The sequence below is a fragment of the Aptenodytes forsteri genome, unplaced genomic scaffold, assembly GCF_000699145.1.
Source record: "Aptenodytes forsteri isolate BGI_AS27 unplaced genomic scaffold, ASM69914v1 Scaffold146, whole genome shotgun sequence".
Lineage (NCBI taxonomy): Eukaryota > Metazoa > Chordata > Aves > Sphenisciformes > Spheniscidae > Aptenodytes > Aptenodytes forsteri.
The window spans coordinates 2,086,056-2,100,244 of NW_008795128.1; the positions used below are offsets into that span (position 1 = coordinate 2,086,056).

The following is a 14,189-nucleotide window of genomic DNA, read 5'->3' on the forward strand; positions in this document are numbered from 1 at the left end:
TGCGGGTTGGCTAGATTAAGATACATATATATATATAAAAAAAAGTATATATATATATATTTATACAGTTTTTCTTGTTAATTTAACAGCTAGTTTAAAAAAACTTTTAAATTAATTAAAAAATGTGTGTCAATACAGATGCACGTAACTTAAAAATGGCCTGAATAGCTGCATTCGGAGGCTTTTGAGGAGAGCGCCTTCCAGCGTGACCCACAGGCGTGGGCGCGAGGGGCCATACTGGTATGGCAGCAGCACCCGGAGAAGCGAGACAGAGCCCGCCGAGCAGCAGGGCTGCCTGCGGCAGGCAGCGGGAAGGAAGCCCTGCAGCAGGGGACTCCGGGGAACAAAACCCCTCCTCGCCTTGTGATGCTTTCAGGCAGGCTGAGGGCCGGGCATGCGCGGTGGCGTTTCAAATAGACTGAGTGAGTCCAACATGTGCTTTGCACATTGATTTTAAGGTGAGAGAAAGCGAAGGCCAAGCCTCTGTAAATGCCAAGTCTGCTGCCAGGAGACTCTCCTCTCTCTCTAACAAGACAAGGGATATAGGACTTAATCCTCTGGGCTGTTAAACAGCTCGGGTGAAATCCTGGCCCTGTGGAAGTCCATGAGGAAAAGCTACCCTTTAACTTCAGTAGGGAATGCAGCTAAGCTCTTGAACGGCTATGGCCCTCCTGCCTTTGGCACCTGCAGGCCACGCGGGACCCATCCCCATGTGCCCGCCTGCCCCACCGCCCACTCCTCAGCTCTGCCTGGTACTAATTTGCCATGTCAGTAACGTTACTGGGCTGTTCGGGCAGCGGCCCTTCACAGGATTGCCTGCTGACCGCGGGAAGCATCACGCTCCCCGGTGTACCTGGGAAAATGCTCTCAGCACCACGCTCAGCTGCTTGCACAAAATCTGCTGGAGAAACCGCCTCCTGCCACCGGTCCCTGGGGGGGCCCGGGACTCTCAGTGGCTTCTGGGGCGCCCAGTGGGGGTGATGTTCACCTCCGACCGGTCAGCGTGATCCTGTCTGGTTCAGTGATCAGCATCACTGTTAGCACCTAAGCCATCATGCCCAATGGCTCAGCTGAATGTTTAGGCTGGGACGTAAGTCCTGGCTGCTTGTGATGGGAGAGGCCCTGGTCGTACACATGGTGTTGTTAAATGCGTGCTGGTTCCCTGTGAGTACCAAGGAAAGCATCTCTTAGCATTTCTGAGGAGAGAAAAGAGACAGTACTACTTGTCTTTTCTTATTCCAATAAATATATATTACATTTGATCTAGCAATGGTGTATCATTTATGTAGTGTATGGCAGTCTAGGCACTATAGAAATACTTGTATGCCTTGTTAACCTGAAACCTGACATTTGGTTGTAGCTTATTTGGAGCCTTTTCCAAGACCACTAAGTATTCCTGGACCTTGAACTACAAGATCCGCTAACACTGAGCATGAGGAGGGAGGGCAGGGTGACACACAATTTTTTATGGGAGGAAAATCTGGTAGTTCCCTTGCGAATCTCGGAGACAGCTTCCCCAGCTCAAGCTGAGCCTGCGTGGCCACGCTGTGTGGGTGATAGTGCTCAGCTGACCTTCAGCTTCTCCTTGGTGATAAGTGGGGTAAAAGGATGTTCCAAAATTATTCCTAGCACTACGAGGTCATTGAAAAGCTTGGGAAACATTTAGCCTTGTGAAGGAGATCTTACTTAACAGCGCTGTGCAGGTAAGAGCACTGGGAGGGAAAACCAAAGGACTCATATTGGTTCAGACAAACCAGGCAAGTTCTGGTGTCTCCTGCTTCCTCTGCAAGGTGAAGAGGATCTGAGGTGGCTGGAGATGAGGCAGCATCACCTCATCCAGCCTTGGGACCCTTCCCAGCCTGCTCCCTGCACCATCTCCCCCACGGAGATGCCCGCAGCGGCTGTGCACAGCGGGGCCCTGGTCAAGGGCTGCAGGGAGGGGCTGTCATTGCACCTATCTGACCCCAGGGCAAGGTGTATGAGGAATTCGATCGCCTCACGCAACCATGGCTGTGTGCTAGCACTTGAGCTGTTTCTCAGAGCAGTCTCTTTGGGGACCTGTAGATTTACACATCAACTGTACTCCCCTCCCATAGCTGCTGTCTCTAAATTGAGGATAGTAATTCCTGACCCAGTGAAAGCCAGAGGAAACATTTTGCTGCCCCACCATGCACATGAGCCTCAACATTGACCATGACCCCAGGTGGGGGGATGCTGGGAAGCTATTGTCTGCCGGGGTGCACCTCCAGCCAGGTGACCAGAGAGCTAGCTAAGACTCCCAGCATGGTGGCACTGTACCGTGTTGGGAAGAGAGGCATCCCCTTCACAGGCCTCTACAGCTCTGTGCTTCACCTCAGACTGCAAGATGGAGAGGAAGCAGGGTAGAAGGAGACGGGATAATGTTGCCTTCTTTCTATCCTCAGGTATCTTCCCAGCCCTGTTCCCCGTTCAGCTGTGGGAGCCGTGGCTCCTGCTAAGAGGATAGGAGCAGCCTGAGAGGTGTCTCTTTGCTGGTGCCAGTGTCCCCATCCAGTCCCCTGCCCAGGGCAGAACAGATCTGAGCAACACTGTCGACAAATTAGGAGGGGAAGGTGTATGTGTGTGTGTATGGGGGGTGACGGGATGGGGGGAAGCTGCCTGCTGAAATGCCAGCAGGCTCTTGCTCTTTGGAAAGGCAGATCTGGTGTCAGAAAAAGGAGCAGGGAGAAAAAATGCCCAGGTTATTGGGGAGGTGGCAGTGAGAGTGGACGCATCCCAAACCAGATCTCACTGGAAGAGGTGCTGCTCCACAGCCTCCCTCTCCCCGCCTGATCCCAGGAAGCCAAGAGCTGCCGCGTCCATGCTGGAAACACTCCACTTATGTTAACATATGTACGTTATATACCTAGGGTAGCTAAAAGTGCTGCATTCAGATCCCCGAGGAGGCAACTGCTGTCTGGAGTCCAAGCGGATGGATTTATTCGGCTGTCCCCGTGTGCTCTCTCCATGTCTCGCGGGCGCTGGGCTGCAGCCCTGTCATGTTGCCCAGGAGATAGCGGCGCTGTGCTCCTTCGCTTTCATCCTCAGGGCAGCGATGCTGGAGGTCTTGCGGTCCGGCTCGCTGTTTAGCTCGTAGCCGTTGAGGCCGGGGCTCATCCCGGCCGTGCCAAAGAGGCCGCCCATGTGAGTCTGTCCCACGTGGCTGCCGGGGCCGGAGACGCCGAGGAACTCGGAGACGCCGCTGGCCGCGTGGGGGTGAGCATGGGGGGACATGCAGGAGGGCACTGTCTCGCAGGGGACGACGCAGGCGGGCACGGGGGAGGCGGCGCCATTGTTGCCGATCCAGGAAGGGTTCTGGATCTGGGGGTGGGAAAAGAAGCATCAGGGCTGCCCCATGTGGGACGCAGCCAGTGGCGGGCCTGAGGAGAGAGAGCGCGTCCGGCTCCAGACCGCCCGGCCGCCCCGCAGGGCAGCCCTGCGCGCAAGGGGCAGCCGGTGCAGCAGGATGCGGTACGCTGGCCCCTGACAGCAGCGGCATCAGCACCCCCTCCAGAGCCAGCGGGTCCCCTCCAAACTCCGTATGCCAGCCCTGGCAGGGGCAGGGAGTGCTGGAGACTAACTCACAGGGGAGCAGGACTGTGCCCCTGCTCTGCTGTGCTGTCTCTCTGTCTGTCTGTTGCCCCCTCACAGCTATTTCTCTTTTTTTTTTTGCACCATGAGCACTTTCTGGAGCTCTCAGCACAGGAAACCTAGTGTCAACCACAGTGTTTCTGTGGGCCTACCTGCTATAAAGGGAACAGGCAAAAAGGGATGCTGCGAGACCACCAATCCATCCTCCTGCCCCAGCTGAGGGCGGCTTTGCCTAGACAAGAGCTTTTTTGCACCACACAGATGTGCCTGTCAGAGCTGAGCTGCCCGCAGCCCCCAGCACAGGCAGAGGCAGTTTCCCTGCCACTCTCCCCAGTGGTGCTCGTTGCGCGTCAAGGAAGCATCGCCCACCCTGCTGCAGAGCAGAGCCCTGTGGGGCCGCCTCGTGCGGCCATCTGGGATCCTGCAGCATCACTCATACTCCCCAGTGGTGCTCGTTGCGCGTCAAGGAAGCATCGCCCACCCTGCTGCAGAGCAGAGCCCTGTGGGGCCGCCTCGTGCGGCCATCTGGGATCCTGCAGCATCACTCATTAAATGATATTGCAGAAGAAGAGAGGGGGGCTCAGTATTTGCCAGCGGGAGTAGGTGTGCTACGGCGGGAGGGACAGGCGTGCCGGATGAAAGCAGGGAGGAGGTGAGCAGCTGGCTGGAGCAAGAGAGCAAAGGGCCCTTGATCCCACCACCCTGCTGCACCACTCGCCCTTGGGCCCTCTCTGATCTCTTACCTCCTGCAAATTGCTTTTCATTTTTTTGATCTCTAGGGCTGGGAGAGGAGGGCAGTATGGAGGGAGGGAGCAGTGTAAGTTACAAAGGCAAGAGAAGGGAGTGCTGAAAAGGCTGCTGAGAGTGTCCTCTGCTTGAAAAGCTGCTTTGGCATCTCTCAGCTGTTTCATAAGGGCTTCTTGTTCAGTTCGGGGGAGACGCCAAGCAGAAGAGAGGTCAAACGCTCTTGGCTTGGCTGCGGGGGAGCTTTGGTGCGGCGCTGGCTGGGGAAGTAGCTGACAGCCGAGGTGTCAAGGGGGGAGGACTCCCAGCAGATCTGTGAGGACAAGTCGGGTTCAGAGCATCATGCCTGCAAAACTGCGCCCTCAAGCAAATTCTGGGTGGCGGGAAGAGGAGTCGGTAGGATGGAGGGAGTGCTTTGTGGGGGCACAGCCTAGCCCTCGAGCTAATGAATGCCCGTCCACCCTGGCAGCATCTGAAGGCAGTGTTGTGAAACGGGGGCTGGCCCACTGCTTAGGAGGCTACTGTGGTGACAGGTTTCCCAGGGTGGGAGGTTAAGGAGGGAGGGAGCTGTGTCACCTGCCTCTTGGGCCAGGGCAGGAACGGTCTTGACAGTCCCTGGGAGCAGCCCCAGATACCCCAACAAGGCTGGTCCCACCCTTCCTTTGGAGCACAAACCCACGAGACCCTTGGGAAGCATCCCCAGACGTCACCGAGTGCGCTGTGGCTACCACATCCCATCGCTGGGAGACAGCTGTGGGAATTTGCCAGGGGAAAAATGCTTTGTCCAACATCCTAAAGAAGGGGCATGGAAACCTAGGCATGGCAACAGGAAGCCTTCCTGGGAACTGCTGGTTTTAAGGCCTTAAATAGCCTTCAGGACCTTTTCCAAATCAGTGGGAAGTTAGTGGGCAGCAGCACACGTGATGGGAGAAGGACAGTGTAATAGGATGTGCTGTGCCCAAAGGGTGGCTGCATTACATCACACAGGGCTGGGCTTGGTGCTTGCTTTAGAGATGGCTGCACTGGGCCAGGGCATGAGGGAGCTGGGCAGGACACCCAGCTAAATAATTCCGGGCCCTTCAGTGTTTGGTAATATAACCCCAACCCCGGCATTCTTGCAGCCTTGCCTGAGGGCAGGTGGATGAACCCGAGAAGCGAAGTATCACTTAGGGGGGACTGGGAGCAGAAGGCGGTGTGTCCAGCAGGCATCGGGACAGACGGACCAGGGTGGGGGGATGTGCTCACCTGAGCATAGTTCTCAGCACGGGTGAGCAGGGGCAGCTCGTAGGCAGTGGAGAAGTGGGTCCGGACCTGCTGCATCTGGCCGAACCGCTCCCGCTTGCGCCATTTCGCTCGCCGGTTCTGGAACCACACCTGGGGGAGAGGGTAACAGGGGACTGTGAACAGGGGGGCCGGTGGTGGCTGGGAGCCCAGCAGCCCCAGAGAGCCCACTGGCACGCAGGGCTTTGCTGGGCGGGTGGTTTTGCGTGGCATGAGGACAGGGCACTGCTCTGTGCACAAGCCCCTGCGGGAGCGGCAGTCCTGCCCTGCATCCCCAGCAGAGCTGGGGCCAGCCTGCTCTACTGGGAGCACAAAAGGCGATGGCCAGCTTCCAGCTTTCCTGCATCCCCAGCAGAGCTGGGGCCAGCCTGCTCTCCCAGACTGGGAGCACCCCGGGCAAAAGGCGATGGCCAGCTTTTGGTGTCCCGCCTGTCTGGGGATGTTCACAGCTTTTGCCTCCCGCGGCCCGGTTTGCCCTGGGATAACCCATCTTCCTCGCGCCTCTAAATCAGCGTTACCCAGGCGCTGCCCGTAGCTCTCGTGCTGTCAGCCAGTGTCAGATGAGAAGTGCGAATACATCCGAGTGTGCTGCTACCAGGCTGAAACCAGCAGCGCTGGGGCTTCCCCCAGGCCTCATCCTGGCTATGATGGTGCCATTGGCTGAGAGCTTGCATTTCTCACTGAACTCTCAGTCTTATTTTTCTTAACTGTTAAAAAAAAAAAAATGTGTAACACTCGTTCCCTTCTTAGCCTCAGGAAAGGACAAGTGCCCTCTATAGAGTTACGTGTCCTTTGCTTTGCACGGAGTTTTCTTTGCAGGGTTTGCAGCTCTCTGCTTCACAGTGCTGCTCAGATCCCTTCAAGGCAGAGGAAAGACCAAAACACTGTTTTCTGCTCTTATTTTTACTGGCTTGACATCAGTGTGGATTATTGCACTGTTGTCAGCACCATTGCTCCTGATTTGCATCAGCATAAGAGAGATCAGAGCCTGGCCTAGTGTCTTCAAAGCCTCTTGAAGCTTGTGAGTCAGGGAAACACATCAATCAAGAGCCGCTTTGAAGGCACTGAGAGATGCAGGCGATCACCAGGGGCTGGGCTGTGCAGGTCACGCCAGTGCATGAAAGGAGCAGTCCAAGAGCCGCTAGGTTCTGCTTCGAGTTTTACACGGTGACTCACAGAGCGGGGGGGCACCGCTAATGAACACCTTGGCCCTGCCTGCACCCGGCTGTGGGGCAGCTCCGCTGCTTCACAGGCAGCTGGAGAAACCAGACGCCAGTTTCAGTTTCGCCAGCTCACGTCTTTGGAGGATTGCGGGGCAAGCTGGGCACTCGGCACAGGGGAGGGTGGCAGGCTGGCTTTTTGGGGGGCAGGAGAGTGGTGGCATTTGCAGCCTGCATCAGTGCAGCTAGAAGCTGCTACAGGGAGAGACAGGCCCAAGGATCTGTACTTTTTCATCTGAGCTGACCTTACTTGTGCTGGAAGAGTCATTTTAGGCTCTCCTGCTTCAGTTTCCCCCTCCCTACCACATAGGCAGCCTCATGCTGGTCTCTCGCAGCTCCCCACCGTGGCCAGCCCCATGGTACGAGTGGGCAGCTGAGGGTCTGGTCTGCTTGGTGCAGGGAGCGGATGGTGCAGCGCCAGGGCATTTCCTCCCCATGTGGGCTGCGGATGGTGTAGGATATAGTACCCTGCACTGCTGTCACGGCAGTGCCACTGGCGTGGGCCATCCACAAGCCAGCCAGACTAACCATACTCAAAGCAGCAACCTGATATTAACCCCCCCGCCTCCGAATCGAAAACCCTATGAGGATTTTCAACGGGTGCAAAAAGCACCAGCAGAAAGGTCCTAACATTATCCCAGTTGAGCACATGCTGCACATGAAGAGCCTCCTACTGGAGCAGGTTTGATGCCCGAGGCAGTCTGCTTTTCTTCTACCTCTTCTTGGCACAGCCGCTCCAGCCCAGCTGCAGGCCAGTCCCAGGGCTGGCCCAGATCATACTGCTTTGATCTGCAGATTCAAAGTTAGCGGTGGTGACCCGGTTCCTCCTCGGGCGGAGGAGGCCCTGCTGTGCACAGAGGGGTGGAGAGCAGGTAGGGAGCAGAGCACTGGCTGTGTGCGAGGCTGGGGCGAACATATGCCAGGCATATGCGGTCATTCCCCCGCCTGGCAAAGGCACCGGCTGGCCTGCCTGCCCAGCCCTGGCCGCACACCTGCACTGCCATGCAGGGGAGCCTGCCTGAGCATCCCGCCCAGGGCGCCTGCCTGGGAGCGGGGCAGCTGAGTGCAGGCTCCCACGGCAGTGTCCGGCTCTGCGGTGCGACCTCCGAAGCTTTCAGCGTGGGGTTTGTGCACTTGGCTTCCCTGGGCCTGCTGGAGCTGCGGGGAGGTTTCCTGGGGCCAGCCAAGGCGGAGCAGGGTCTCCGGCACACGCTTTTCCTCTGCTGCTCCTCATTTACACATTGAATTGAACGCTGGCAGAGCAAAATGGTTTAAACTGGCAGTTCCAAATTGCAATCCCCATGCATCTGGTGGGCTGGGAAGCTGTGGCAAACCGTCGCGTTAGGCTGAAAGGAAAAGTGTCTTCAGTTCAAGTGCTGGTGCCGGGGGTACTGGAGATGTTCCAAGGGCTGGCAGTGAGCCACTGCTCCAAAATGCTTGCAACAAGGTTTGGACCACTTTTTAAAGTTCTCCTTTCTCCTCTTGTCCAAGTCCTTTTAGGCTGCTTGGTATCTTGCAGTCAGATTTCTCCAGACCTCCACAGTGCTCCAGGGAAAACAGCGCAGGCAAGGCAATGTATAATGCGAAGATGTCAGCAAAAAACCAACTAATCCTAAGTATTTGCTGGCTTCCTCAATCTTAGAAGATACCTGCTTTTAAACAGAAAATCTGAAAACCAACAAAAGTCCATTTTCCTTTCATTGCCTGTCACCTTTAGTCAAGAGAGGCTGCTATGGGACGGGGATGTGACAGTGGAGGTTGCAGCAGTTGGTGCAGCGTGTCCTCTGGGTCAGGATGGGGTCCTTCATGCAGGGATAAACAGTCGTTGTGGGCTATATCTCAGTGTTAACAATTAGAGTGGGAGTGTAGGGTAATGTCATGTATCCAACTCCTGCAGACAATGCTTTGATAAGCCCTGATGTACCAAATCAGCCCTATAAAAATCTACAGAACAGAAAATGTTTCATGTCTCCATAAACATTCAGCCATATGCTGGTACCTAAATCCATATGCATACACAGCTGACATGCTGCGCGGGGTGGAGAGGCTGGGAACGGCCTGAGACAAAGAAAGAAGGAGGCTCCTGCTTGCTGTCTCGCTGCTGCTACTCTGGCGCCCAGCCGGCGCTGCCGGTCTGTCCCTGCCACCAAGCCCCACATGCCCCGCACAGGGCACGGGTGGACAGGCTGAGCTGGGATCTCACCCAGGCCCCTCTGGCCATAGCTGGATGCTTGGGGACTGCATCGCTGCGTTCGTCCTTCCTCCAGGTTAAAGAAAAACGTGGTTTCCCCTCTCTCCTACACCCCCCAGCACAGCGATGGAGGGTGAGGCTGGCCTCTGCACGTGTGGTGGTGGGCTGGTGGCAGTCACAGGGCTAGATCCAGCCCGGCGCCCCATGCCCTGTGTTCAAGCCCCCCTCGCTGCATCACTGCCCGGCAGCAGGCGAGAGCTGCCTGCCACATTCAAGCCTCACATGCTCCCACTCTCCCCTGGCAGCCTCGCAGCATCCGTTCTACCCATCCCTGTCCCCCCCGAGCCCTGCTGCCCTCCTCCCTCTGCTCAGCCTCCATCTGTGTGTCTGTCTGTCTGTCTTCAGGACCCCATCCCTCTGCTACAGGCCAGGCCATCTCCCCTCTTCCTGGAGATGGCCACCAGCCCTTTGCTTTCCAGTCTGCAAGAACAGAGCCAGAATTCATCCTTGAGCGCTGAAACTGGACACCATTTTATCAGTGGCCTGGAATGGGAAATTGGAGCCTGGGATGAGAGAATTGAATAACTTGAGCTTGTTTTCATTTCATGTTTAATTTCCTGCAGGCTTAGCTCAGTCTTTCCGCTCCTTCCACCAGCCTCCCAGGGTTTTATGGGGGAAAAGGGATCAAGATATATTACTTCTTGCTTTGCTTTGCTTTTTTTCTTTTCTTTTTTTTCCAAGGCGGTGATTTTGCTACAGCGGAGTTTGACATTTCCCTCTCACTTTCATGCCCCCGCCGCATCACAGGGTCACCGCCGAAAACATTTCATTAACGGTCCCAGCAATCATAAGGCTGGCTCTGAGGGGGGCTGGCTGAGGGGTTATATTCCCTGGCCACGAAGCCTCCTTCCAGCCCCATCTCTCTCCTCTGCCACAGGGCAGGCCAGGAGGCAGAGATACTCACAGCCCAAGAGAGATGAGCAGCCAGGCCCAGGCTGGCGTGGGCTTGGGGATGTGTCTGCATGCAAGGGGAAGGAGCCATGTGTGAATGCACGTGTGTGTCTACCATGTTTCTCTAGTGTCACCGCCTCAGACATCTGCTGCAGCCCTGGATGGGCTGGAAGAAGCTCAGGCAGTTGCTGGTACCGAGCAGGAGCTCTTTCTGGGGCTCTGCAGCCCCAGACACTGAAGAGGAGGAGAAAGGAATGGGATATGCATGCTGTGTAGGACCTACATGAAAACAGCACCCGCTGCACACCCTTGCAGGTTTGTTTCTGAGCCCCAGCAGCCTCTTCCTGGCTGGGTGGCTCTGCCTCTGTGCAGGTCTTATGCACAGCTCCCACTTTGGAAAACAGGGACGTGCAGTAGCTTAATAGTACTTGGCAACAAGGGGCCAGGTCATGGGGGGCAGGCAGGGAAAACATTGCATTGCATCGCAGGGGGAATTAGCTTTGACATTGTCGGACACCAGCACTGACAGCTGGAAACCAAGGCAGGCAGAGAAAAGGAGCAGGAGAGGGGCCAGGCTGAGGGATGCCACCGCTCCGCAGATAGTACAGCCTGCCCCATGCCTGCTGCTGGCATGAGCTCTTCTCCAGGCACCGAGATTTCACTAATGAACGTGAAGTTGAGAAAGGGATGGAAAAAAACAGAGCTGCCGCTTGCCTGTTTGGGCTCCGCATCTGCTCCTGCCTGCAGCGCAGTGGCTGGTGGTGCTCTCCAGGGAGCCGAGCCTGGCCAGAGGGGACGACCTCCAGCCAAAAGCTGGCTCAGCTGTGGGAGGGAGCATCACACCTCAAACCTGCTGGGCACCTCGCCTTCTTGCCACTCTGCTTTGCTTAGTTCAGCCTTGCAAGCAGCTGAAGCTGGCCTCCATGAAATTATCCCAGGACACTCTCCATCCCTTAGAGGACCGTACCTTCCTTAGGAGAGGGACTGTTGAGCTCCCCTCAAAGCCCATGGGGCTGCAGTAGGTGTGTGCCCAGACACCCCACAGCAGCCAGAGCCCCTGCCAGCATGGCAGAGGGCAGCTGAGTACACAGCAGCTATTTGGCTTGCAGGAGGAAAGAAGTAAGGGACTTGCGGCTTATTTGTGATTTCTGCCCTCTGCCTTGGCCCTGGTTGGGCCTTTGGTCCTTGCAGTAGGCATTTGCTTCACCATTGGTCTCCTGGGCTGCTGCCCCATGCCCACTCTTTGGCTGTGAACTGATGGCCCTTGGTGCTGCAGTGCTGGCATGGGGAGGCCCCTGCAGAACAGAGCTGCCCAAAGGGGTGGGAGGCCAAAGCCAAGCCTAAACAAGCTATAACACAACCCAGAGCTGGAGACAGGCGCTAGGGTGATTCACTAAGGCCCCAGCCCCGAAAGCCTCCCTCATGGGAAGCACAGGCCTGTGCCATCAGCAGAAGGGCCCTGTGCCATCCCAGGCTGCATCCCCATGCCTCCTGGGGGCTGCCACCGCCATGCCAAGGCTAAGCAGCTCGATAGCCAGCAGCCCTAGCCCCCTGGGAACACACGTGAAAAGCCCGGCACCTGGGGTGCACCTGAGCCTGCCCAGCCAGCACCCACAGCACTTGGCACAAGCCTGCTGGTTCTCGCTCTCCAGTGATAGGGAATCTGCATTTCGACTGATGGCATGGTAGCCCTTCATCACGAGGTGGTGGCTGGGTGCCAGCCCGCAGCCCGAGGGACGGGGTCCTTCCCGGCAGGGCTGGGGGAATGAGTGAAATGCAAGTGCTTACCCCTGTCACCCCAGGGTAAGTGCTCAAGCGGCCAGGCCACTTAGACAAGTCCTTCAGCTGCTCCGTTACACGAGCCCTGTCATCACCATCCCAAGCGAGAGGTGCGAGCTGGCGGTTGCAAGAGGAGAGAGGCTGTTCTCAGCTGCCTGTGGCGGCGGGCTGCTGGGGCACTTAGGGCAGGGTGAAACCCCTCGGCTGCACCCTCCCTCTGCCAGATTTCCTCCTGGCTGCCTGGGGAGGTGCTTTTGCCCTCGTCCACAGTGTTATCCAGTGGTAAAGTAGGGGAAAAAAACCCTGAGATCATCGGTCATATGTAATGAACTTCTGGATTGCATCTGCCTTGCCTGCCCTGGCTCTGCTAGCCAGCCCTGCATGCTAGCTGGGATGTGCTAGCTGCACACCCTGGCTCAGAGGAGAGCAGGAGGAGCTCGCCACCCTCCAGAACCTCGTTCTCACTCCTGAGCACAAGGAATTTCACGCACTGTGCAATCGGTAACCGGATGCTGCGCCTGGCCTCCCAGGAGACCCCATGTGTCCCTGGGAAATCAAGGGCTGCGTCCACTGGCAGAAGTAAAGAGCTGACGTTTGTAGCGCTGCCTTCCTCTGCCCATCCCGCAGTGCTCAGCACGCTACATGCAGGACCAATGGGAATCGCGCTGCTTTCTACTGAAATGCAGCCGTGTCCAGCCTGAAGAGAAACAGCTGTGGGGTAGAAGAGCACACCAGCCCTGCAAACCAATTTAGGCAAGCAGACAAGAAAAATCCTGCAGCTAGTTGAAACTGGAAGTAAATGTACAGAGAAAAATGGACTTATGCAAGGATGCTGGCCTGACTGCTTCAACTGTTTGCAACAACTGCTTGTAAAGGTTAGAGCAGAGGGCAAGCCAGGCTGCCTGGGACCTGGGAGTCTTCCTGGTATAAGAGGATAATCAGATGCCTCCACACGCCAGTTATTCTTGATGCTAATGCAGGTTCTGGGGGTGGTGAGCTGATAAATGCCTGCAGACAGAAGTCACAGGATTAGCTAGACTGGAGAATGAGAGCCTAAGCTTCAGGGGGACCTTTGATGGCCATCAAGGCGTGAGCTGCGATTGTCCACTCTAAGCGATGGTGCTCCTTTTTGCAAATGCTTCTGAGCTCTGCCGGGCCTTCGGTTTAACCTTGACTCAAAGAGTAGCATTCAGAAAATCATTCACTCCTTCAGTGTGGAGTTCGGCTCTGCTGGACCCCCAGGTTAGTTCAGGGGAGCTAGTTCATGGGAGCTGGCATCTGTGTGGGTGGAGGCGGTGAGACTGCAGCACGGCTGTTTGACTCTTCTGCTCCTCTCAAGATGGTGGGAGCACCTTTTTGCTCCAGATCACCAGGCTTTGTGCAGTCTCAGTGCCTGCTTAGCCAAGCAGGCAGCAAGAGCTGCCTCTCCTGTATCACCTCATGCTTTCTGGTACTGAACATCCTGGTCACCTCCGCATCCCCATCTTGCCAGAAAGAGCCCATACTATGGGAAAGCTTGCTCCCACTCAGACTAATGAACCTGTGTCCCCTGCCAAGTCCCCTGAAGAAAGTAGTTTTTGTAATAGCTTTGTTTAGGGTGACGGTGAGGCTTACCTGCCTGCTGCCCCACTAGCTCAAGGACAAGAGACCTCTCTGTGAACACTGCAGCTCAGGACACCAGCCCAAATAAAGGAGCTGACACTAGTGTCGGACATGGATGTCCCTCCCCATTCTGTCCCTGTGCCTCAGCGTACTGGAGAGGCGTGCCAGCCTGCGGCATGGGCCCTGGGTAGGGCTTGGCTGCCTGCAGGCTGTGGTGGGGCTGCTGGTGACCTCAGGCACAGCAAGGGACAACAAATTTGCAGGGCTCATGTTTTCATTCCCCAGATTGTTTGCAGCTCGCCCACCCCTCGCCCAGCCCCAGGGCATCCCCCGTTACCTGTACGCGAGCCTCAGTGAGGTCTGTCCTCATGGCTAGCTGCTCCCTGGCATAGACGTCTGGGTAGTGGGTCTTCTGGAAGACCTTCTCCAGCTCCTCCAGCTGGTAACTAGTGAAGGTGGTGCGGTTCCTCCGCTTTTTGCCCTTGTTGCTCTCCGAGTCGGCCTTGTCCATGGGGCTGGGGAGGTCCGTGCTGGCCCTGTCCTGGGGCACTTTCACCCCGGCCTCCTTCACGCTGAGGTAGCTGCTGTCCATTCCCGAAGGGTCGGAGCTCGGCTGCAAATCAGCCTCTCCCAAACTGCTCTCCTTACCTATTTGGATGGGAGGGCGGGGAGGGGAGAGGAGGGCAGGTTTGAGCCGGGGCAAGGGAGGAGAGAGAGAAGGAAACAGATGTAAATCTTTCGACCAATTAGTTGGTTCAACCAATTAAAGCTAGCCATGGCAGTTGGGCAGCAGTCCCCAAATGCAGGCAGAG

General features: G+C 56.5%; 1 protein-coding gene across 1 annotated transcript; it reads right to left on the reverse strand.

Annotated features, from left to right (window-relative positions):
• Window positions 1–3,015: 3,015 nt before the first annotated feature.
• Window positions 3,016–14,019, reverse strand: ALX4 (ALX homeobox 4). The gene is made up of 3 exons (XM_019471580.1): window positions 13,715–14,019; window positions 5,599–5,727; window positions 3,016–3,339 (listed from the first exon to the last, which is right to left on the reverse strand). The coding sequence occupies exons 1-3, from the start codon at window positions 13,967–13,969 to the stop codon at window positions 3,016–3,018; spliced, it is 708 nt and encodes a 235-aa protein (XP_019327125.1). The 5' UTR covers window positions 13,970–14,019.
• Between the last annotated feature and the right edge of the window lie 170 nt (window positions 14,020–14,189).

Coding starts and splice junctions, on each gene's coding strand:
- ALX4 (XM_019471580.1), bottom strand. CDS start 13,969: ATGGACAGCAGCTACCTCAGCGTGAAGGAGGCCGGGGTGAAAGTGCCC. Junction 5,728..13,714: donor TCACTGAGGCTCGCGTACAG/GTAACGGGGGAT, acceptor CCTCTCCCCCAG/GTGTGGTTCCAGAACCGGCG. Junction 3,340..5,598: donor GTGCTGAGAACTATGCTCAG/GTGAGCACATCC, acceptor TCCCACCCCCAG/ATCCAGAACCCTTCCTGGAT.